This window comes from Vipera ursinii (assembly GCF_947247035.1).
Source record: "Vipera ursinii genome assembly, chromosome: 1".
Taxonomy (NCBI): domain Eukaryota; kingdom Metazoa; phylum Chordata; class Lepidosauria; order Squamata; family Viperidae; genus Vipera; species Vipera ursinii.
Window position 1 is genome coordinate 266,245,783 of NC_139512.1, and position 24,419 is coordinate 266,270,201.

The 24,419-nt window shown below is 38.1% G+C and overlaps 1 protein-coding gene and 1 long non-coding RNA gene across 3 annotated transcripts in view; one reads left to right on the top strand and one right to left on the bottom strand.

Moving 5' to 3' along the window:
• MYB (MYB proto-oncogene, transcription factor) overlaps positions 1 to 24,419 on the top strand; it is a gene marked incomplete at its 5' end in the record, with an annotated part of 49,216 nt that overhangs the window by 20,021 nt on the left and 4,776 nt on the right. Inside the window, 9 exons of one of the 2 annotated variants that reach the window (XM_083348569.1) lie at positions 780 to 860; positions 1,554 to 1,658; positions 4,002 to 4,256; positions 5,682 to 6,047; positions 7,159 to 7,301; positions 8,881 to 8,995; positions 10,077 to 10,202; positions 12,509 to 12,619; positions 16,518 to 16,625. In XM_083348569.1, coding sequence (XP_083204695.1) covers positions 780 to 860; positions 1,554 to 1,658; positions 4,002 to 4,256; positions 5,682 to 6,047; positions 7,159 to 7,301; positions 8,881 to 8,995; positions 10,077 to 10,202; positions 12,509 to 12,619; positions 16,518 to 16,625 — 1,410 coding nt within the window. Of the gene's footprint in view, positions 1 to 779; positions 861 to 1,553; positions 1,659 to 4,001; positions 4,257 to 5,681; positions 6,048 to 6,841; positions 6,908 to 7,158; positions 7,302 to 8,880; positions 8,996 to 10,076; positions 10,203 to 12,508; positions 12,620 to 16,517; positions 16,626 to 24,419 lie in introns of both variants that reach the window. The other variant, XM_083348570.1, reaches the window with a different exon arrangement.
• On the bottom strand, positions 5,099 to 24,181 carry LOC310631840. Its single transcript, XR_014490731.1, has 5 exons — positions 24,054 to 24,181; positions 10,095 to 10,181; positions 9,238 to 9,413; positions 7,151 to 7,257; positions 5,099 to 5,915 (listed from the first exon to the last, which is right to left on the bottom strand). It is a non-coding gene; the product is annotated as an uncharacterized lncRNA (long non-coding RNA).

Here is a 24,419-nt window from a genome sequence, read left to right on the forward strand (position 1 = left end):
TCAACTTATAAGACAAGTATGCATATTTTCTTTGGGTTTTTAATTTTAACTTTCACAACATTTGGGGTGAAATGGAATGTTGAGGTGAGGTGAAATATAACTGGATAGCAAAACTTCATTTCAGGATTTAGTAAGTCATATGTTTGTGCTTTTTTATGTAACAACAGGTAATTTATTTATTTATTTTTTGCTCTTATCTGGGCTATAATAGAACGGGTCTTCAAACTCGGCCCTTTTGTGACTCATGGACTTCATCTCTCAGAATTCCTCAGCCAGGCATGCTGGCTGAGGAATTCTGGGAGTTGAAATCCATGAGTCATAAAAGGGCCAAGTTTGAAGACCCCTGATATAGAACATGTTATTCTAGATTCACTTCCATACGATTTATCCATATTTTTCTATCAGAATTTATGAAGCATTATCTATTGTAAACCAGCAATTAACTCTAACAGGCAAGAACAGAATTCTTTAATTTTCTGCTGGATATGATTAAAAAAATGTCATTCCAGGAGTAGCCCTAATGGTAGTGGTCATGATGCCATCAATTTGTTAGGGTTCTTTTCATTACTAATTACCTGGCAACTTGAGAACTTCCTTGTAAATTTTTATTGAAATGATTAACTTCGAGAGAACACACAATTGCATTTCAAGGAAATAGAATGATTAATGTGAAGGCTTTTGTTGTTTCTTGAAACGTTATGTAATTGGGAAGCATTTTAGCATGACAAATAATTTACATTTTTTATTTGTGTTTTATTTTGTTCATTTGTTTGGTATAGGTCTCTCCTCAAATCCCATATCCAGTAGCACTTCATGTAAATATTGTTAATGTACCCCAGCCAGCTGCTGCAGCTATACAGGTAGATGATTTTGAAGATAATTTGAAGAGTCAATTTGATGTAGATCTGATATGCAAATTAGATGCAAATACTTTTATCTTGCAGTCAAGCAAAAACTAAGCTCTTTCATATTTTATGGCAAAAGCTAAAGAAGTAATTTTGTAGATAAAATGCTGTGGCTAGCTTTAGCTTCAGCAAATTTGATTCCAGTCTTGAAAAAGTGTGAACTTCAACTCCCAGAATTCCCCAGCCAGGAATTCTGGGAGTTGAAGTCCACCTATCTTCAGGTTTACAAGATAAGGAAACACTGTTTAGAAGAAACTGGCTGAGCATACGTTCAGGTTTGGTGAGGAAAAACTGCAAAAGCAGAAGGGGGAAATATATTCCAGGAAAGGAGGCATACTTGGTTGAGTTTAACCTCTAATTTGCTCAACCCAGTTAGCAGGGAGCCAGTATTATATTTACATTGCTAAAAAGGAGATTAGAGAGGTTGCAGTATTGAAATGAGAAGGGCAAAGTTAGAAATCACTGCAGAATGGTATCATTAGTCTCATGTCTCAACATGAATCTCTATAAAAGTTTAGTCCGGACATTGTTCAGTGGGTAGAAGTCTCTCAGGCCTATCTACAACATGGCATGAGGCATTCTTATCATGGTGACTGCAGCATCTGGCAGGGCCTTTACTTTTTTTTCCCCCTTAACTCTTAATTTCAGAGACACTATAATGATGAAGACCCTGAGAAAGAAAAACGAATAAAGGAATTAGAGTTGCTACTAATGTCGACTGAGAATGAACTGAAAGGGCAGCAGGCATTACCAGTAAGAATGTCACCATGTACTTGGATGGAGGGATAGCAGCTTTACCCCAGTGCTTCTCTTCGCTTCCCCCCCTCTCTTTCCTCTTCCTTCATTTTCTTTCTTTTTATGATACTAATTGGGACTCTATATTTCCATTGACTGGGACAAAATATTATAGCCTTCCCACCTGATTTATGCTGAGATGAAATATGAGATATGAAGAACTTAATACTTTGCATAATGGAAATGTAGTGTCTACTTCTTGCATTTTTCCTACATGGCGGATTTCTTCAGTTATGTGTTATTCTTTTGTCCTGTGATTCTGAAACTTCCATAGAATATTTAATTTAATAGCCCCCCCCCAGTTTCACCCAGTGTGTCATTTGACACTTCCAAAATAATGCAAAATGAAAAACCACCTGGATTTTGCAGTTCTCCAATGAAGGTGCAAAAGCGAATAATAAACTCAGAAATATTTTTAGTAGTTGATATTACCTAGAGAAATGGGTTATTGCTTGTTTACAAAAACATGCTAGGCAAAATTGCATACAAAATGCATCTATGTGGACAAATATACACAGAAACATCTATAATTTTTATGCAGTTTAAAAAAAAACACGCAGTCAACCCAGTGTAGAAATAGGATGAATTGGAACTTAGGGGCATAAAAATGAAAACTTGAGAGGAATCCAAATGGACATTGTGTTGATTCTTCCTTTAGATATTAAATATTTAACACATATTCGAGCCACATTGATGTAGTGGTAAAGATACTGGCCTAGAAACCAGAGGTCTTGGGTTTTAGGCTTTCCTTAAGTATGAAAGCCACCTGAGTGACTTGGGGCAGTCATTCTCTCTTAATCGAACCCGCTTCGCAGTGTTGCTGTGAGGACAATAGGAGGCAAGAATATTAAAGGAGCAATAGTAATAGGCAACTTAGGCATTGAGAAAATCATCACCAGTCAATTGAAAGGTAGCTTTCCTTGGAACACCCACATCCTGCAACAATTGCTTTAATACCATCAAACAACACGTGCCTATCTTAAGTCCTTGGGGAGGACTCAATAAATGGATACAAATGCCAAATCCAGTGTAAACATCTGGCTTATTGTGCAACCAACCATAATAGTACTAATACAAGATATATGTAGCTCTTCCCTCCACCCCAAACCCAGTAGCTCTCTTCTCACAGGGCATATGAGCAACACTACAGGAAAGAAGCAGGCAAAGATTGAAGCCTTTCTCTGTCGACACCCTGCTTTACTTGCTGCTTTTCAGAATGCCACAAGCATCATTTGCCTGGGCTACTTCTGGCATACATATTGCATCGTGGACATGCTGCATCTAGTTTAATTGGCTTGGGAGACTACAGTTGTAATTCCAAGTGGTTTGGGAATCACAGTCCAAGTCATGTCATGATCTTTTTCGTGTTTTGGTAATGTTTTTCTTTAAAGAAAGTTAGATTCTGTAACTGCATGCATCAAACCAGAGCTGGCTATTACTTTAATACATAAATTTGTTTTCCTTCCATTTCTTTTAAAAAGAAAAAAAAATAACAAACCAGTTTATGAAATGACTTAATACGGGTATTGCATAAAAACCCAAGTGGTAGCCAGCAGAAACTTCTGTGTATAACTGAATTCTGTTAATATTTACTTTCTAGTTAATATGACAAAACAACTGTGCATGACATGTTAGTTTGAGAACTTCTAATTTTTATCTTACATTTTGTCTTGCATGGTTATACTGTAAAGAGACTTCTATTAATTTGCTTTTCTGCTTTCTTAACTGCATTGATTTTACAGCCTTCCATTGCATTGGTGTAAGCTGTAGTGCTAGACAGGGATAGGAAGAGGTCCCCCAAAAGTCAATGCTGGTTCTAATCTTGACCCAGAAAAATAAGTCACACCAGTTCAGGTAACTTCAGATACGATATGGAGCAGACCTGAAAGATTTAACTTCTAAATCCTTTAGGTGTAGACAAGCGTGAGCTTGCATTAGAGAAAATCTGCCATTTCCTTGCTTATCACCAGAAAAATGAATTCAGCTACTTTGGTGAAATAACACCATGATTGTGTGGCTTACAATTATACTTGCTTGCCCAGGATGCAGATTTGTTGCCCAAAATGAGGTAATGCCAAAATGAGAGCTATAAATCTTCTACCCTTCTAAAACCCGCTTTTGCTGCACTGATGAAAGGAAACATCTTGACAACTGTTTCATAGGCATTAAGTGCTTAGATGATGCAACCACTTTTATCTTTTCCTTCAACAGCCATCTGACGCCTTGTGCAATTTCATTGCTAAGTTCCTTCTGCCTTTCTCTTTCTTTTCCCTTCTCATCCCCCCTTCCCCCTCTTTTTAGACTCAGAGTCACACTTCAGATTATCCAGGATGGCACAGCACCACAATTGCAGACAGTACCAGAACGAGTGGTAATGGTGCAGCCATTTCCTCTTTGGGGGAGCATCATTGCACTGCATCTCCACCAATGGACCATGGCTGCTTGCCTGAAGAAAGTGCATCCCCTGCAAGGTGCATGATTGTTCACCAGAGTAACTTCCTGGATAATGTTAAGAATCTCTTAGAATTTGCAGAAACACTTCAGCTAATAGATTCCGTAAGTAGAATGATAATCTTCTAAAGTGTGACTGCGTTAGGGGACTCTGCATGCTATGTCTACGACAGTATGCTTTCTTATATAAGGTCATGTTAAATGTTCTGGCCTCCAGAATAAAAAGTTAAATACATGTAGTCTTCAACTTACGACCACAATTGAGCCCAATATTTCTGTTGTTAAGCGAGACATTTGTTAAGTGAGTTTTGTCCTATTTTACGACTTTTCTTGCCACATTTGTTAAGTGAATCACTGCGTTTGTTAAATTAGTACCACAGTTGTAAAGTGAATCTGGCTTTCCCATTGACTTCGCTAGTCAGAAGGTCACAAAAGGGGGGATCACATGACCTGGGGACACAGCAATTGTCATAAGTATGAACCAGTTGCCAAATGTCTGAATTTTGGGCACATGATCGTAAAGTTATAACTGAAAAACGGTCATAAATCACTTTTTTCAGCACCATTGTAACTTTGAATGAACTAAGTGAACTGTTGTAAGTAGAGGACTACTTGTAACAGTTTTCACCATTGCTATATGGCTACTAAAATGTTTGGGTTAAGTTTCTTAAAGTTCAGTCATTTATCTGGCTACTCAGAATTAAATCTTATGAAGTAAATACAAGTATTTCTGAATAAGAACAGGTTAGCCTAGTTTGAAGTTTGCCTATTTTGAGGAATATAGTATTTATTAAATCATATAAATGTAGAATGCATTTATCCTGGAAAATTTGCTCAATAGGAATATTCAGATGAAAAAGTTATTCACTGAATAACCACGTAGAGTCACCTTGTAGGAAGATAGGTGGCATAAAAATTTAATAAAAAACAAACTATAAATAATATGTGCCTAATTATAGCAAAATCATTACATAAGCTATAAAAGTAATGTGATATTACATCGTTTGTTTCAGTAATATCTTAGACTTTTGGATCCCAGCTTTTTTATAGTGCTAATGGGTTTTTTAAATCATAATTTCAATAAAATCATTGTATTAAGGATTCTAACTAAAAGAGTAAGAATACGTATTACTTTTAGGCACTAGTTTGAGACAAGAGTTTTAATAAACTTAACGAGATTCGTGAAATTTATAACATTATACATACTGATTGATACACAGTTTTCCGTTTAAGGATGTTGCTTTTGTATAAGTTTAGTCAGTAGAATATGATTGTGTAACAAGACTTTACAATTGATTAAACAGCCAGTTTGAGATATTTCTTTTTTGAAATAATATCATTAGGGTGATTTGTATCTTAATTTTTACATTTCGGAATAGTATTACAACTGGGTCAAACTCAAATTAAAAAAGAACCGATCTTTCTCCTTTTGTTAATGCTGTTGTGTTAGTAATCCAGTTGAGCTTCTTAAAATAGGTGGGAGGAACATGCACTCTCTCATAGATTCGTGGCTTCCCCCATTGTTTCCAGGATCTGTCGTCATGGGGTGATCTCAGCAGTTTTGAATTCTCAGAAACATCAAATGCTTCACCTACCCAGGTTCCCTCAGAGAGAACCCCACAGCTTCAGAAAACAGACAGCAATGTGTGTAGGCTGGAAGGACACTCTCTTGCAGACTTGAGCAAAGCCATGTTGAGTCAGGATTCCTTTGCCTTACCAAAGTCCTTGACTGGCTCCAAATGTGGCCCACCTCCGTTGGTCATTCTGCGTGCAAAGAGAAGCCATCCCATGAACCATTTAGCCAATGGTCATAATAAATCCTTCATTCTTACTGAAGTCAGCAGCTCAACTCCTAAGCATTCCCCTGTCAAAAGCCTGCCTTTCTCTCCTTCCCAGGTAGAGCAATTCTGTTTAACTGTTACTAATTCTCTAAGTTTAGTAAGGTGTTAACAACATGGAGAAACTAATCTTTGGGGCAGATGACTAATCCCTGCTTTGCTTGTTAATTGCCTTCTGATTTTGAATCTACCCACTGTTGGGTTTAGAGAAACAATCTAACTTACCTGAATATTTAATTCTTGATGATTTGGGGAGGATTTGTTATCTGTTTGCTTTATTCTGGCTTGTAAATTCTTTCATCTGTCCAAAATTAGCATTCCTGTTTCCCGTAATCATTTTTTATCTCATCCATTTTGCAGGATGTTTCATATACGGTAGTCCAAGAATTTGGTTAAACAATAACTTTCAAATTATGTACTAACAAATTCATTTTTAAAAATTAAAAAACATTAACCTAATAAAATAAATTTGGATGGTATTGGAGGAACTGTGCAGTGTGACTTACAAATCAGTTGAATAGATATATTTAAATTGTCTTGGTCACATAGAAGATTTAAACATAAATGGGTTTGGTTAAATAAACCACTAGACTTTTTTTTTTGGAACAATCTAAAATGACAAGTTAACAGATTCATCTATACTAGTATTGCAGTTCTGTTTTGTTTTTGTTTGTTTTTTAAAAAAAATTGCAAAAGTCTTTTGCAAACAAAATCAAATATTTACATTTTAAAAGCTCTGTGCATCCTTTACAACCCATGCTGTTAAAGCAAAATAATGTTTTAACAAGGTAAATAGGAATTTATTTTTTCTTGTTTCTATTTCAAAAACAAGCTAGTGTTGTTCTACTTTAGCTGGAGGATACAACAATCTTCAGAAAAATTTGTTCTTCCCTGATAGCTAAAATTCCACTGAAAAGATAGCTGTTCTTTAAATATCATCTTGGAAGAAATCTAAAGAAATAGATTTGAATAATCTTAAGCAACAGAAATGTAAAATTTTGGAAATACACTAATCAAAATGCATAACAGCATTTATGTTGTTACATGAAATTAGTACTGATATACAGAGTTACACTGTGAGTTCCTTTTCTTCACTTCTCTTGGTTTTACTTGATTACACTATTTCAAAAGCTAAAAACCATTAATTCCATAAAAATATACCTTTGCAGTTCTTCAGCACTTCTTCTATCCAAGAAAGTCTGGATCTGGACAATCCCACTTTAAGTTCCACTCCACTGTGTACTCATAAAGTCGCTATTACAGGAGCTCTTCAAAAAGACCAAGCGTTTAAGAGCCAGAAAGAAAATAATTTGTAAGTCTTCTTAAATCATACTTTTGGCAGCCGTTTCAACTCTCAATGAGAACGTTGCAGCTATTTTGTACATGTGTGGAATTGCTGTGCAAATTATGTTCCCCTTTGCCCCAGTGAAAGATAGCTTGGTGCTTAAAGCACTCAAGTGAAGTTGCTCCTTTCAATATGATTAAGGCAGCAAGTTACATAGAGTATTGTCATGGTTTTTGAGAGTTATGTCTTCATATTATCCCTTACAGCAGAATCCTTTCTATAAACTGCTTGTAAAATGTGTAATACAGGTAGTCCTCAACTTATGACCACAGTTGAGCCCAAAATTTATATTGCTAAGTGAGAAATTTGTTAAGTGAGTTTTGTCCCGTTTTACAACTTTTCTTGCTACATTTGTTAAGGGAATCACTGCAGTTCTTAAATTAGTAACACGGTTGCTAAGTGAATCTGATTTCCCCATTGACTTTGCTTGTCAGAAGGTTGCAAAAGGGGATCTCCTGACCCCAGGGCACTGCAACCGTCATAAATGTGAGTCAGTTGTCAAGCATCTGAATGTAAATCATGTGGCCATGGGGATGCTGCAATGGTCATATGTGAAAAACAGTCATAAGCCACTTTTTTCAGTGCCGTTGTAACTTCGAATGGTCACTGAGCGAACTGTTTTAAGTTGAGGACTGCCTGTATAGGTTCATTCTGTACTCACAATAAGTACCTTATTTACACCATTAATTTACTTGATTTAAACAATTGACGTTGAAATTAAAAACAGGCCTTGTTTTAACAATGGTAATTGAGACCAGCAACTCTATTGCTGTGTGATGCACTTGCAAAGTACAGCATCATGTGACTTACGTGTGAATTTAACATGGCAATTGCCCATGATCCCAGTGGTCCCTCCAGTCATGTGATCCCCATTTGCTACTTCCTGCCAGCTTTCCCGTTGACTCTGCTTGTCAGAAACCAGCAGTGAAGGTTGCAAATGGTGATCTCATGACAGTGATGCTGTGACTGTTGCAATTTTGAGCCAGTTGCATAGTGGTCAAATTGCGATGATGTGAGCACTGGGATGCTGTGCCAGCCACAACCATGAAGAAAGGTGATCGGTCTCCTACTTCAGCACCATCATAACTTCAAACCGATGCTTAATAAGGACTATATGTGCAGCACTAATCAATTTACTATTATGTACAGAATCATCTTCTAAGCCAGTGTCTTCAAACTTGGCCCTTTTATGACTTATGGACTTCAACTCCCAGAATTCCTCAGCCAGCATGCCTGGCTGAGGAATTCTGGGAGTTGAAGTCCACAGGTCATAAAAGGGCCAAGTTTGAAGACCCCTGTTCTAAGCGTTTGAATAATTGTGTGAAAATAAATTTCAAAAACAAACAGACTTAGCTTGCCTGTAAGACAAGCCAGTGTGAGTATTTCCATAATGTAAATGAGAGAGCGAAATGGGGAATTTGCAGCTGTAACACATTCTAATTTTTGCAATATTCTAGTTGTATTTTAAGCAGAAAATTTTCAGCTAATGTCTTGTAACTTGTTTCTCCCTCTCCTCCCCCCTCTTTATTTCTTTCACTTTGGTAAGTTTCAGAACTCCAGCTATCAAAAGATCAATATTAGAGAGTTCTCCAAGAACACCAACTCCATTTAAAAATGTAGTTGCAGCTCAAGAACTAAAATATGGACCCCTAAAAATGCTGGTAAGGAAAAAAAGGGCACTAGTTTAATGATCAATCAAACCTTAGTTACAGCCATGTGGCCAGACGTCAGGAAAAAAAATAAAAGCAAAAGTGAAAATATATAAAGATAAAAAGAAATTACATTAATACAAATGTTCAGACCTGAGGGAAAGGCAGATAGTGTTTATTGTGGGGAACTCAGAAAGATATATGCAATCAATCGCCTGCAGAAGAACTGATAAACAGAAGTCGTGCTGTCTTACCCTGAAATTTCTTCAAGATAGGATTTATTTATTTAAGTCGTTGGGGATTCTTTGTAGAGAGAGTGTGATGAAAAGGATACACACTGATGAAAGGAAATACTTTTATAGTACCCGGATAGGAGAAGGCATGTCTTTGTCCAGCCTGGCTAAAATTAAGGCCTGTCAGAATTTCAGAACTGTTAAAAGAGAAATAGGAAAGTAGTGGATGGTTTAATGAGGTTTCTCTGGAAGCTCCAGTAGGACATAATCTTTGGGAAGGGAGAACATGACTGCACTTGGCTATATAACAAGCCAAGAACTGCATGCCGAAAGTTAGCAGGATCAAATTGGATTTAATTTAATTTGCGTCCATAAGTGATTGAAATATAGATAATATGGGTTTTTTTTCCCCCTGAGATCACACTAAACTTTTGTGGCAATTTTGGGAAGCAATCCAGGAGTCCCAATACCAAACTACATTAACCTCTGGGGTTTATTTTTATTTATTTTTTTATTTTAATTCCATTTATATCCCGCCCTTCTCCGAAGACTCAGGGCGGCTTACAAGCTTAGCAGTAGCCTTCATTCTATGTATATGCCTGCTTATTAGGGCTTTCACACAGACCCCCAAGCGGCATTATTTACAAAGTCAGCTTATTGCCCCCAACAATCTGGGTCCTCATTTTACCTACCTCGGAAGGATGGAAGGCTGAGTCAACCTTGAGCCTGGTGGGATGCGAACCTGCACTAATTGCAGGCAGCTGGTGTTACTTAAGGAGGCATTAGCCCACTGCTCCACCAAGGCTCCTATTATAAGGCATTTTCTGCTGTTCAGGTATATTTCGCTCTCTTCCTTTTAGCCTCAAACACCAACGCACCTGGTAGATGACCTGCAAGATGTCATCAAACAGGAGTCTGATGAATCTGGCATTGTATCCAGCCTATGTGAAAATGGTTCCCCTTTGCTGAAGAAAATCAAACAAGAGGCAAGTTAAACCATATTTACTTAAGGTTACATTAAGCTCCGTTCGGTTTGCCAACAAATGCTTCTAAATCATTTTAAGCACTGCCTCGAAAAATCAACTTTGTCAGGTTACTTTCAGAAAAGAACTTGCTGTTCTAATTTACATTTTTGAGAAATTAATCAGAATATTCAGAAATGGTTCTAAACTTTGGTTAATTGAAAGTAACACATGAAGTTGCCAATAGAAAGTCCAAAAAAACACCCTAACAGTCCTATAAAGATAGTACAGTGCTGATATTTCTGACTTCCAATTTCATGAAATTCCACTATGCAGGTAGTGAACAATATTTTGCTAGGGTTTATTTTACTCTATTAAGATTAGATTATTTTGGATATCATTAGTAGAGTAATAATTTGCATTTAACAAAACTTGTCCAGGCTTATAATCCAGTCAGTGAAAAGACATCTTTCAACATAATACGCAATCTTTAGTAGAAAAGAAATGTCTTTGAAATCTGGCTAAATTCATGTTACATCAATCAAATAACAGCAAGTTTAAATTTGTTTAAAGTGAACAGATCCTGAGTGCTAGTGTTCAGTGTTAGAGGTGTGCATGACACAGGAAATCCATTTATTTCAAGCTTGGAACAGGTCTGCCCCATTCAAAATGCTCTCAGAATGATTTGAATTGGCTTGTTCCTTTGTAGTAATTGAACACTTGAATGTTCTGTGTTCCTTTAGAACAAAACTCAAATTATTTTAATTATTCCAGTTCTAGTAACTTATTACCAGCTGCTACCAGTACCTCCTTGCTTTTCACTTTAGGGCATGAAGAGTAAGTGCGGTGATGGTCATGCTGACTGATGTTTACATCCTAACTGCTGAAAACTTAGCCGAAGATAAGGTTTTTAATTGAAAATATTAACATAAAATGCTTAAGAGACAATAGGAATGCAGTTCATCAACTGAGAAATCTACTTTGATTAGCATCTATTATTACCCACCTATTTTTGCCCATTCAGCAGAAAGAAATATTTTCAGTTTTCTTAAAACAAACCTTATGGGTCACTCAGCCAACAAATGGCAGGGCAAAAAGAGCAGCTAGATTATTTAATATTATTTTTAATTAGTACGTTTCCTTGTGAGATTTTCCTCATGTTTTGACCACTTTTTTGACCTTTTTTTTGTAAATCTTTTTTCTTTCTTTCTTTTGCAGTTATCTTGTCAGCTAAAAACAAACTCAGTAAAAGCAACTGTGTCTTTTCCTGATGTTTTTGCTTGCATAGAGGGGTGTCTAGTGACTGCCAGAGGAAAACAAAGGCTGCTAGTGCTTTTTGAATTGTATGAATAAATACTGCAGTAACATTACAAGTTCTGAAAGCATGTGTATGCATGGCAAATTTGAGCAAGCCAGTATTGCACCAGTAGTACTTACATTTAAATAGCTTCTGTAGCATTAATAATATTTCTGTGTGAGGCAAAGCAGTGCACACAAACATGCACTTTTGCATTAACTACACCAGTGGGACCCACCAGTACGTTCAGACGAACTCAAACATCTTTTTGAAAAGCAATGATTTACCAGGCAGCTCCAACAGTCTTCTACCTCTGCTTCATTGTTTCCTTTCTAGCACTTCACTCCTGTATTACCCCACATAGGCTAGACCAGGGGTCAGCAACCTGAAACAGTGAAAGAGCCACTCGGAACCGGTTCCCTCACAAAAGGAAAAACTGGGAGCCGCATAAAATGTGTGCGCATGCGCGTACATGCACGAATGCGCAGAACAGGGTTTGACTGAAGAGTGGAGCCAAGATGATATATGCAGCTACCCTGCATATTTGAATTGATTGGTTGAACTTTTTTTAGTCCCACTTTTTTTTTTTTGGACTGCACATGGCAGAGGACTGGGAGCCGCAGGAGATGGCTGAAAGAGCCGCATGCGGCTCCGGAGCCGCGGGTCGCAGACCTGTGGGCTAAACCAATAGCAGCAAGGATATAATGGGTCTCTACTGCTGCATTGGTTGAAGTGGAAAAGATTTGAAGAAAGCAGCCCAATCATAATTCATCAAACAGCCCAGTCCAAACACTCCAAATGCTTTCATGTTGGAACAAAACTGTGTGTTTTCTTTCACACCCCAAAAACAGCTGTTTCAAATTCGAAACACTTCACTTATCTCTGTTGCTTGGGAGTAGGACAGTGGAGGACATTGTATGCTGACTGAATTAAGTCTGGTGCCAAAGCTTGTGTCAAAACGCACTTGCTGTTAAGCAAGACAGAATGTGTCAATCAACTCTTATTTTAATGTGGCTTTTGTTCCTGCCTGCAGGTGGATTCTCCAGCAGGGAAAGCAGAAAACTTCCTTTGCTCAAATAGCTGGGAAGGGGAAGGGCTAAACACGCAGCTCTTCCCATATGCATCATCAGCAGAAGATGTGCCTGTATGTATTAATGCCTTACATCTCAACATCTTGGGCTGGGGTGTTTTTGTTGTGGTTTTTGTTTGCACAACCTTGATTGTTCTGAGGCCAAAAGAAGAAAAGAATAGCCCATATCTGGGCATTCCCCAGATTATGGTCAAATAATAGCTGGAAAAAGCTTGTACAGAGGAGTTTTCCACAGGCTACACCTTGAGGATGTGGTGCCCATAATTTTCACGTTCTGTTTTGGAAATGCAAACATACTAGTATTTTTAAAAAGGGGAAATTCACTTATTTCAGCATGAGGCAATTAATTCAATTTCTCCATTGAAAACAATGTGATATTAACAGGTGGAGGATTTAAAATTCTTTTATGGATTTTTTCAAAATAAGGGAAACAAGCAAAACGTAGATAAAAATACATACAGTGCATATGTGGTAAGTGCTTTTTAAAAAAAAACCAGCAAAGAATAAAGGTATATCATTTTAGCAATAAATAGTTGCACTTCTATATATAGTTATTGAATGCAATTATACATTTCTAGAACGTTTATATAAGGGACGCGGTGGCTCAGTGTGTTAGGACGCTGAGCTTGTCGATCAGAAGGTCGGCAGTTTGGCAGGTCGAATCCCGAGTGCCGCGTAACAGAGTGAGCGCCTGTTACTCGTCCCAGCTTCTGCCAACCTAGCAGTTCGAAAGCACGTAAAAATGCAAGTAGAAAAATAGGGACCACTCTGGTGGGAAGGTAACAGCGTTCCGCGTGCCTTTGGCATCCAGTCATGCTGGCCACATGACCACGGAGACGTCCTTGGACAAGCGCTGGCTCTTCGGCTTTGAAACGGAGATGAGCACCGGCCCCTAGAGTCGGAAACGACTAGCATGCATGTGCGGGGGAATCTTTACCTTTACCTTAGAACGTTTATATATATTCCATTTTTAACCTATTGTATTTTGTATAAATAAGTCCCATATTTCATTATATTATCCATATGAAGTCTATGACTATGGCAATCTGCTCATAGGTGGCAAATATGGTGATATTAACAGATTTAATGTCAGCCTGATTAATGCCAAAGTGTATTTTTTTCTAATGCCCATCTCTTCCTTTTGTTGGGTAAAGATGCACTTAATACATTTTAAGATAAAGATTTCTGAGATGTTTGCTAAGTGATGAGGCAATGAAATCCTTTCTTACTTTGACCAGTAAAAGAGGTATTAATCAGCATCCTCTATAAAAAGCATAAACTAATACAATATAAATAGAATTCAGATGCAAAATAGCTTAGTCAACAAGATACCGTATTTTTCGGACTATAAGACGCACTTTTTCCCCAAAAGGGGGGGGGAATGAGGGTGCGTCTTATGGTCAGAAGGTGATCCGTATGGCCAGCCCCAACCTCTGCAAGTGGAAAGCAAGGGAGATTGCCAGGAGCACGAATCGGCACGTGCTGAGAAACGCCGATCTCACGCTCCTGCAATCTGCCTCGCTCGGTTTCAGCTTCCCTTGCTACAAGAGAAATCAGGCTGAAACGGAGTGAGGGAGATTGCCAGGAATGCGAATCGGCTGATCTCGCGCTGCTGAAATCTCCCTCCTTTCAGCCTCCTTTCTCTTGCAGCAAGGGAAGCTGAAACCGAGCGAGGGAGTTTGCAGGAGCGCGAGATCAGCCGATTCGCATTTCTGGCAATCTCCCTCGCTCCGTTTCAGCTTGCTTTCTGCAAGAGAAAGCAGGGCCGCTTCTGCGGGTACTGCTCTAATGCAGAGAGGAAAGGAAAAAGAGGAAGGGAGGGAAGGAAGGAAGGAAGGGACAATGGGAGAGGGAGGGAGAGAGAGAAAGAGAGAGAGAGAAAGAGAGGGAGAGAGAGAAGGATAAAGTAAGGGAGGGAGAGAAATAGAGGGAGAGGGAAAGGGAGAGAAAGAAAGGGAGAGAGAAAGAGAGAGAGAAGGAGAAAAAGAGGGAGGGAAATAGAGGGAGAGAGAAGGAGAAATAGAGGGAAAGAGAAAAATAGAGAGGGAGAGAAAGGGAGAGAAGGAGAAAGGGAGGGAAATAGAGGGAGAGAGAGAAAGAAAGAGGGAGGGGGAGAGAGAGAGAAAGAGAACGAGAGAGAGAAATTAAATTAGTAACATGATTGTTAAGTGAATCTGGTTTCCCCACTAACTTTGCTTCTCAGAAGGTTGCAAAAGGCGATCACATGACCCTGGAACAATGTGACCATCATAAATATGAATCGATTGCCAAGCATCCGAATGTAAATCACATGACCCTGGGGATGCTGCAACAGTCATAAGCGTGAAAAATGGTCATAAGTCACTTTTTTCAGTGCCGTCGTAACTTTGAACAGTCACTAAGTGAATCATTGTAAGTCAAGGACTACCTGTACTTTATCATTTTTTTTCCTTTTTTGGTGGGGGGGGTCAAGTTTTTGACACCTTGCTGGGCGACTGGTGGTACTCGGACATTGCCTTGTCCTAAAAGCGGTACAATGGATGAAAAGGTTGAAAAACCCTGTTTTAGTATACCAGTACTATTTGGTTCAGAATTTTTTTTTCTTGTTTGCCTGCTCTAAAAACTGGGTGCGTCTTATGGTCAGGTGCGTCTTATGGTCCGAAAAATACGGTATTTTAGGTAAATATTTATACTTTTGTCAGTTGTATTGTTATCTAATTTTGGAGGTAGTAGCACTAGAAAATACTTGGCTTCTGAACAAAGCCTGTGTTAGACTACATTTTTAATATTTTGTCAGTCATGTTTTTATGCATGCCCTCATTTTAATCTCTTTCAATTCAGCATATTGCACGGGAGTATTACTCTGAAGGTTATTACAAAAATTAAAATTATTTTCATTGAGTATCATTTTCCTTAGGAACTTGATACAACCACCTTTTGTTTCAGTAACTAAGATTTAAATTTAAAGTTTACTCAATTCCGACAATGCAATCCAGCATAGTACATGCAAATGCCACACTAACTATTCTATACTGAAAGGTTTTGGTATGTGATCCAGTGTTCCTTAAACTCTTCCCAAAAATATTTTTCCTTTTCCCTACTAGTTTACTCAATAGTTGTTACCCCTCTCAGTAGCTACTTAAGGATAATTTCCTTGTCTGCTTAATTGCCAGTGTTTAGTCCTGCATTATTTAGTAACCGCTTTGTTAACATTATGTGTAACTTGGTTTGGTCCTACAACATCAGCGTGATGTCAGTTCAGACATTCACTTGAAGTTCTTTTAAAAACTCCTTTCAGATAAATTATTGTGACAAACTTCTGACCAGTCCGCAGTTGCAGCCATCGCAGTATCCCTGTAGTTGTGTGATCACACCTCAAGCGCTTGACAAACCAGTTCATGCTCATCATCATTTGCATCCTGCTTGGCTTCTTACAAGCTAAGTCAGTGGGGAAGCCAGTGGGAAATTGCAAGCTGTCACTTTTTCACCCAACTGCTTATAATCTATAGGTTTATAGTACCTGGTAAGATTTTGTCAGCCAGCTGGCTTACCTGGAACTCCCATCTCTTCCCTTTATGGCCATGTGAATACCTTCCTTAATGACCCGTGCAGTCGTGAGGTTACAATTTCCAGGATTGCCATCACTAAGCAATGCAGTTATTTGACATCATGTTTTATGATTGCATTGCTTAGTGCTGGGAATTCTGGTCCAGTATTGTAGTATTGCACCTTACAAAAATGTCTTTTAACGTCCTTCTAATTTTATCTGCTATATGCTTTATTTTTTCAGAAGATTCCAATATTTGAGTACTCCAAAATTTCAAATATCCTTTAAGTTCAATCTGATAGCATGGAAGGAGGATGGAGAGAGAGAACTAAACAGTCCTATAACACTGTATCATAAATAATCCATTCAGTATTATACATCATTTTTACACGGTTAAGATTTTAGTGTGGGTCTTTTTCCCCCCAGAATCTGCTGACCAGTTCACATTTAAAGATGCCTACATCAGAAGAAGAAGACAACAGTCATAAATTATTCACATTTCATAGAACTAGATCATCAAGTAGCCCACTTCAGGTAAAAATTTTCTTTTTGTAAAATTCCATAGATAATCATTGAACTTGCTTCCGAATAGAGAAATAATTCTTCTTTCAATTCAAAGAATAATTGATGTGTAAAACTTGAAGATCTCACTTCATTGTATAAGGGAAAAATGTTATAGATGTGTTTGAATAAGAATTGAACACAAACCTAATTTGCTATTGAATCCAGTATTATGGACCAAGTAGAATATTCCAGGAATAAGAAGCTCTTGGGAAAACGTTATAATTGAACCTGTTGACTTGTGGTACAGTAGTGGAAAAGTGACATTATTTTCTTCTGCAGTAGGGGGGAGGGAGGGTTGGGGGCACTATGTTGAAGTGTAAAAAAGGAAGCCAAGAAATATTGATGATGATGATGATTTTTACTCCCCACTTCTGGTGGCCTTGTTTTTGTAACAGTGAAATATGAACTTCCTCAGATTGGGTTATTTTCATTCAGATACCACATGAAACTCAATTTGAAGTCTGATTTTTGAGTGGAAAGGAAGAATAGCAAACACTGCAGGATTGCCTTTTTGAGTGGTAGAACTCAAGACTTCTTATGAATGGGAATGAGAACCCAAACATCTTCAAATAGATTTGAAAAGAACTCTGTAGAAGTACATTGGTAGTCTGCATGGAAAATACTGAGCTGGCCAGATCAATGCTTTGACTCTTTTAATTAGCTTCCAGTAGAAAACTGATGTAAAAACCTTAGCAGTACAATCCTATGGATGTCCACTCATAAATCGTTTTGAATTCAGCTTATTCCCAAACAGTTGGATATACATTGCATCTTTTATAATCATAAGAAAACCTCTGGAAGATGAAACCAAAGAGCTGTGTCTAGTTTGCTATTTAGTTTCTCAGTGCATCTCTGCTAGATTTAGATTTAGATTTAGATTTTATTACATTTATATACCGCCCTTTCCCAAAGGACTCAGGGCGGTTTACAGGGCATTTTAAAATCACATCAATATAAAATACAAAGTTAAAAGAGAATTAAAAGATTAAATTATCCCTGAAAATAAAACCCCAGTTAAAATTCTCAGCCTGGGTCAGAGAGCTCAAAGAGCCAATTCTTCAGGTCCCGGCGGAATGAGCGTAGGTCAGGGGCAGTCCTGAGTTCTACGGTCAGCTGGTTCCAGAGGGCAGGCGCACCCACAGAAAAGGCCCTCTCCCTGGGTGTTATCCGCCGGCAATCTTTTACCGGCGGAACCCTGAGAAGACCCTCCCTCTGCGAGCGCACTGGACGAAGGGAACTTGATGCTGGCAGCAGGTGTTCCCTCAAATATCCCTTACAGGAAGCCTGTAAGTAGAACATAATGATAAGAAGCAACTCTCAGTGTTTGGTAGAATCTGGGATAACTACCGTAGACAAGATTAGATTCACATGCTTCATTCTTGTTGCGACATAAAATGGCCTAATGATGAAAATCTATTTCAGCTATCAAGAAAGTGATAATGCTTAAACGTGTCTCATAGGCATAACGCAAGAACATTTGCCTCTGGCTTTGCTATTTGCAAATATAAATTAGACAACAATCACTGCTATGTTGGCCAAGTTCGTGAGAATTTATTCTTAATCACTCCTACAGAGCTGAGCCAACAGAATATGTAGACTATTTTATTACTGCTATTTATGTAAATAACTACATTAGAAACAATTATTCCCTAAGTAAATGAAATAGAAATGCCTTGTTACCTTAACTTAAAGTTGGCATTAGATTATTTCTTTAGTGTGAACTCACAAATGGGAAATAAATGGGCTTCTTTCCATTCCAGCTCTTGGGTAGCCAGAGAATTTTAAGACTATAAATGTGTGTTTGTGTGCAGTTGTTTAGATCATTGATTGTGGTAACTCAGATGGTGTACTTCCTGATCCATTTCCCCTTTCTAATCAGGAGATAGAAGCTATTAAGTAGTCCATTCAATGACTGGGTGGGAAGGGAAAATATGTTTGTACATGATGTTTCTTCCCTTAACCTAAAAAGATGGTAATGCCTTTTATTTATTTATTTTATTTGACTTATATACAGCCCTATTCCCATAGGACTCAGGGCAGGCGGTTTACAGGGCAATTAAAACCATAGAATACAAAAGTTAAAATAAATTTAAAACAATTAATTAAATTTAAAGCCCAAAAGTTAAAAATTAAAACTTTAAAACCCAATTAAAAACCCCTTAGTCTAGGCCAGACAGCTCAAAGAGCCAGGTTTTTAGGTCCCGGCGAAATGAGCGGAGGTCGGAGGCAGTCCTGAGTTCCATAGGAAGTTGGTTCCAAAGGGCAGGCGCACCCACAGAGAAGGCCATCCCTCTGGGAGTCACCCGCCGGCAATCCTTCACCGGCGGTACCCTAAGAAGGCCCTCCCTGTGGGAGCGCACAGGACGATGGGGAGTTGATGCCAGCAGCAGGTGTTCCCTCAGGTAATCCGGGCTCATGCCATTTAGGGCTTTATAGGTCATCACCAGCACCTTGAATCTCACCCGGAGGGCAACTGGAAGCCAATGCAGCTCACGGAGAAGAGGTGTTACACGGGAGTATCGGGGGACTCCCATCACAACTCGCGCGGCTGCATTCTGTACCAGCTGAAGCCTCCGAGTGGTCCTCAAGGGCAGCCCCATGTAGAGAAAGTTGAAGTAGTCTAGGCGGGAGGTCACGAGCGCATGGGTGACTGTGCGTAGGGCATCTCGGTCCAGATAGAGATAGAGAGCTGTATGGAAATGTACACAGATGCTAAATTTCCTGCCCTCCACAACTGTTCCAGGTATTTGGGCACAATCCATTTCTGGATTGGGTTGCCAGCTTTCATTATGTTTATTCCTCCTTTGGTCATTTTCCCAAGAAGGAGCTCTGACGTTAATACACAGCAATTTAGTTGTGGTATTTCTTTCAAGAAGCAAACTAGCAAAAAAAAAGTTATGAGGCTCCTCACTCAACATGTTCTAATTCATTCAATGAAGGTGCTTTAGTAGTTGTCTCTGTTGCCTATGGAAACTTAACAATTCAGACGTAGAGGTGGGATGGGTGGGAGGGATTCTGTTTGAAATAAAGTTTTCATGTAAGTGTTGCTCGAAGATAATATTTTTCTGCAGAAGCACCACAGTTCAGCGAAATCCACACTAGGGGCTTTGGAGGTCAATAATAATTTAAAAATGACTGCATAGAGAGATAAAGAAGAGCTGCCACTATCAAAGGAGAAAATATCTTAGACTAATAGATTGAACAGTGTTGACTTCACTACACTTGGACAGTTAGAACATTCATTCAGTCATTCCTTCTATTAACTCCCAAAGATTAAGAAAGACATTTAGCTATGCTACACTTAATGTGCAAAATTATTTCTATATATCAGGCTATATTTTCAATATACATATACTGTATGAATTGATAGATAATTCTAATCTTTTCTTCCTGTATACCAGTATGCAATAAATTTTACTGAAAATATTTGGAGTTCACTAGCACAGACAGTGGCGGATGAAAGAAGACTGGTTTGACACAGCCTTGTTCCCTGAGTACTTATTTGCAGGAAAAATGTAATATGTGAATCTGCCATTACGTTGAGTAGGTTTAAGGAAGCACCTTTGCCCAGTCTTGCCTTTACTGCTCTCTTTTCCCTGGAGGTTCACTTTTACTTAACTGGATATCCCAGTTAAACTCTGTAGAGTTTGTTTACTGTTCACCCTTCCCTGAGGCAACAGAAGATGTGTTACAGGATACGTGAGGTAGTTTTGTTGCCAGAAAAAGGATATGCAGGTAGGATTAATGATGTAACAAAATGAACTAAGAGTGACACAGCTGAAAATATTCCATGGTTGGATGATAATATGTGAACATAAACATGCAAAAGTTACCTTTGTCATCCATATTTTAACTTTTAAAAAAGTGCTACCAGGAAATCTGCTTTGAAAGAAAGAAATGCGTTTCGTAAGAGAGGGTAGGAGGATAACAAGAATTGGCCACAATTTCATAGCACCTGTGGTCTAATGCAGAACAAGCAGGCCGCCACTGATGTGGCACAACCAAGTTAAAAGTAGCCCCAACTAAACTCTATGGAAAAGAAGGAAACAGAAACACGAGAACCACTGTTGGTTTCATCTGTGTTTGGCATTGTCACATGGAAGTTAGTAAAAATTTAGCGGTTTATCGTAAAGGTCATTATTAATGAGGGGCAGCTTCGAGTGAGTGAAATTGTAAACGTCTATTATTAGGAAGGAAGCTGTGGAAGTATTCGGATGCTAATACTGACTAACAAAGCATTCCTGCAAGAAACTTTTGCTATTGTGAGAATGCTTCAAAATGGATGGATTACAACTCCTAGAATTCTATAGTTAGCGTGACCATTATCATTTATTCTGGGACTTGAGATGTATAATTCAGACCAAGGATGGCTGCTATAGGTCCTGATCACTCAAACCTGCCTAGAGAATGGGACACTGTTTGGGTGGTGTGTTTTGCTTTTGAGCAATCACCTGAAGAAGACAACGAGAGGGAACAAAAGCAGCAGAATTCTATTCACTGTAGGCAGCAAAAGCTCATTGGTTTCATAGTGTCCCCTTGGCTGTGGAGATCTTTTTCTATTCCCCTGTAAGCAGGTAGGCTCTAAGTCCAGGGGTAGGCAACCTCGGCTCTTTTATGACTCATGGACTTCAACTCCCAGAATTCCTGAGTCAGCCATGGTTGCCTACCCCTGCTCTAGTCATAATTCCAGAGGGCTTGGAAGTTTTCATTAATGTCTAGCAAACTCTGATTGTGACTTTCCCTTCCCTTCTTTCTGTAGCATCCAAAGCTTTTGTTTTATCCTAAGCATCCATGCAATTACCACATCTGTGCCTTAGAAAAATAGCTCTCTTCTTTCTGGATTACTTTTATACTATTTCTCTTTAATATCATGATGCTTTCTAACTTTGTATTATAAAATGAGCAGCTAGCAACCTGAACCCATTTAATAAAAAAATATTACCAGAAATCAAGGACTATTTAACATTCTTTCTGTTTTTGAAATGAATGTGTCTGTGTGTGAATAAACAAGCATGGAATTAATAGCTGAGAATTCCATGCGCTCGTGTGCAAAACCAACTTCTAAACCTGGCATATCATAACAATTGAAAGTATTCCCAGCTCCTATGAGAGCAAAGTGAATATTTTTATTTAAAGCTGCATATGGTAACTAATACAATGCATCTGCTTCAGTATTAGTTCACACAAAAACATTGGTGATAGTATTACAAGTGGGATAGCAATCTCAGCCTAGATTATGAAAAGCAAGAAACTAAGGCCATCATTTGAACCTTGTAAACACTTTGAAAGGGAAACTATTCAGACTTGATCTCATGAATCAACCATCTCTGTTTGCTTACAAACAGAATCCCAAAGTTGTGATGAGCTTTAGGGTGTGACTATTCCTAGCAATTATCAGGTCACAGAGTGCTTGTAATGAATACCAATCCTTACTCATTTCTGCAGGCTTTAGATAAAAAGGTCAGGCCACTGTTTACATTATATATCATGTGAAACGAGGCCAGCAGCCAGACAGGGACTTTTATTTTTTTGTAATTGCTACCACTTATTTATTGACTGGAATAACATCTGTCTTCTCCCTACCAAATAATGAGCCATATAAAAAACTTGGACCTGATAGAAAATAAAACCTTAAAGCTTGTGGAAATCATTTTATAAAATGTTCAAAGCTGAAAGTTGAAATACATTCCTGTACCCTTTGATCTATTCTCATTCAATTTTTGGATATTAGAATGAAGATTGTTCAGGAGTTGAATTGTCATCAATTGAAGCCTGTTAACATATAATTAAGGGACACGGTGGCTCAGTGGGTTAGGACGCTGAGCTTGTCGATCAGAAGATCGGCAGTTTGGCAGGTTGAATCCCGAGTGCCGCGTAGCAGAGTGAGCGCCTGTTACTTGTCCCAGCTTCTGCCAACCTAGCAGTTCGAAAGCAAGTAAAAATGCAAGTAGAAAAATAGGGACCACTATGGTGGGAATGTAACAGCGTTCCGTGCGCCTTTGGCATCTAGTCATGCCAGCCGCATGACCACGGAGACGTCCTCGGACAAGCTCTGGCTCTTCGGCTTTGAAACGGAGATGAGCACCGGCCCCTAGAGTCGGAAACGACTAGCACGCATGTGCGGGGGGAACCTTTACCTTTTACCTAACATATACAGTAATTGGTTGCCTTAACAGCATAGCTTTTGCAGACAATAGAGTGTAAAGAGGGAACAATTATTGTGGTCTTCCAGTCATCAGCCATGAATGCAGTCCTCAACAGCCACATTTAGCAAGTTGCGGAGCCATTCCATAAGTAAATCACAACCGTATTTTAAGATTTCTCCAGTTGCACAATCTACATTAGCATTCTTACTATTTTTTCAAGACTCTCACAGCATTATTTTCTTTGGATCAGTTTTTTTCTTGGACACCAACTCTTCAACATATTCCTATACAAATCTCTGAAACACCCTTCGAACATTCCCTCACGACTGTTCAATCAGGAATCAATTTCACCAGTTTTGTATTTAATTCCTTTCATTTCTACTGGTGATTTTTATTTAACCATCTTCGCTCAATTTTTTATTTTTATCAAAATCTCTCTGTCTTTTCTCTCTGTCTCTTTTAGCCATAATCCTCCAAGGAACAGGCCTTTCTAGTCAAAAGTTTATTTTTAATGATCTTTTTCTACATACGTACCATACAATACCTTTTCTTTTTCCATCACTCATTGTCTAATATGCATTTTTGAATATTTCTCATATTTCCTGCTGGAAGTCTAATACGTAATACTTTTTCATTCAAGACAATACTTTTTTCTTGCAGTTTTCTAATTTCCTCTACTTTTATTTCCATTTTCCCCTCTTCACACTACCAAAAAATAAAAATGATTCAGAATTTTTTATCAACCTTGAATTCTTTGCTGATTCAGTCTTTCATCATAATCATTTCAACAATCACATTTTTAGATTTATATTCATTCTTTTGCAAGTAGACTTAAGCTAAAACCAAATTTTCAAAGCAAACAAAGCTACAGTGTACAACATACTTACTCATCAAGCAATTATCATTGAGTTTTTTGCAGTTTTGCCCAGAACTCATCCCTCGTTCTCACATACTGTATATCACTGTTCCTTAGAATGTCATATGCGGCAATTCTTAACCTAAGAGTTTCTATTTCCATATACAAAATGTGTATGTATGTGCTTGTGTTACCCTATTTTCTACAGCAGACTACACAAAATCAGATAATTTCTGGCATAAGTATTATCACTTCTTTTCAAAATTAAACTCAGTCACTTTCTGACCATATTGATAAACTTCTCAGTTAAATTGAATCTGTTAAATCCTTTCTCTTAGTTTGACAGGCAGTCAGTTTTGGCCAGTATGTTCTGGATATGTATCTTAATCAATATACCTGAGTGCTTTTCTTTGTTAAAAGAAGGAAACCTCTCAGCCAATCATTAGAAGGTGCTGGAACACTTTCTTTCATGCCTTATCCCTTATCATGTCAAGGAACATCCACTGCTAGCACTACTCCCTGCAGATCTTTATTATTATTATTATTATTATTATTATTATTATTATTATTATTATTATTATTATTATTATTATTATTTAATTAATTAATTAAATTTGTATACCGCCCTTCTCCCGAAGGACTCAGGGCGGTTAACAGGGCATATATAAATAACAATACAAAAATTAAAAGGAATTAAACAAATGCCCAATTAAAAATTACAATAACAATAAAAACAATAAAAGACCCATTAAAAAACCCTAA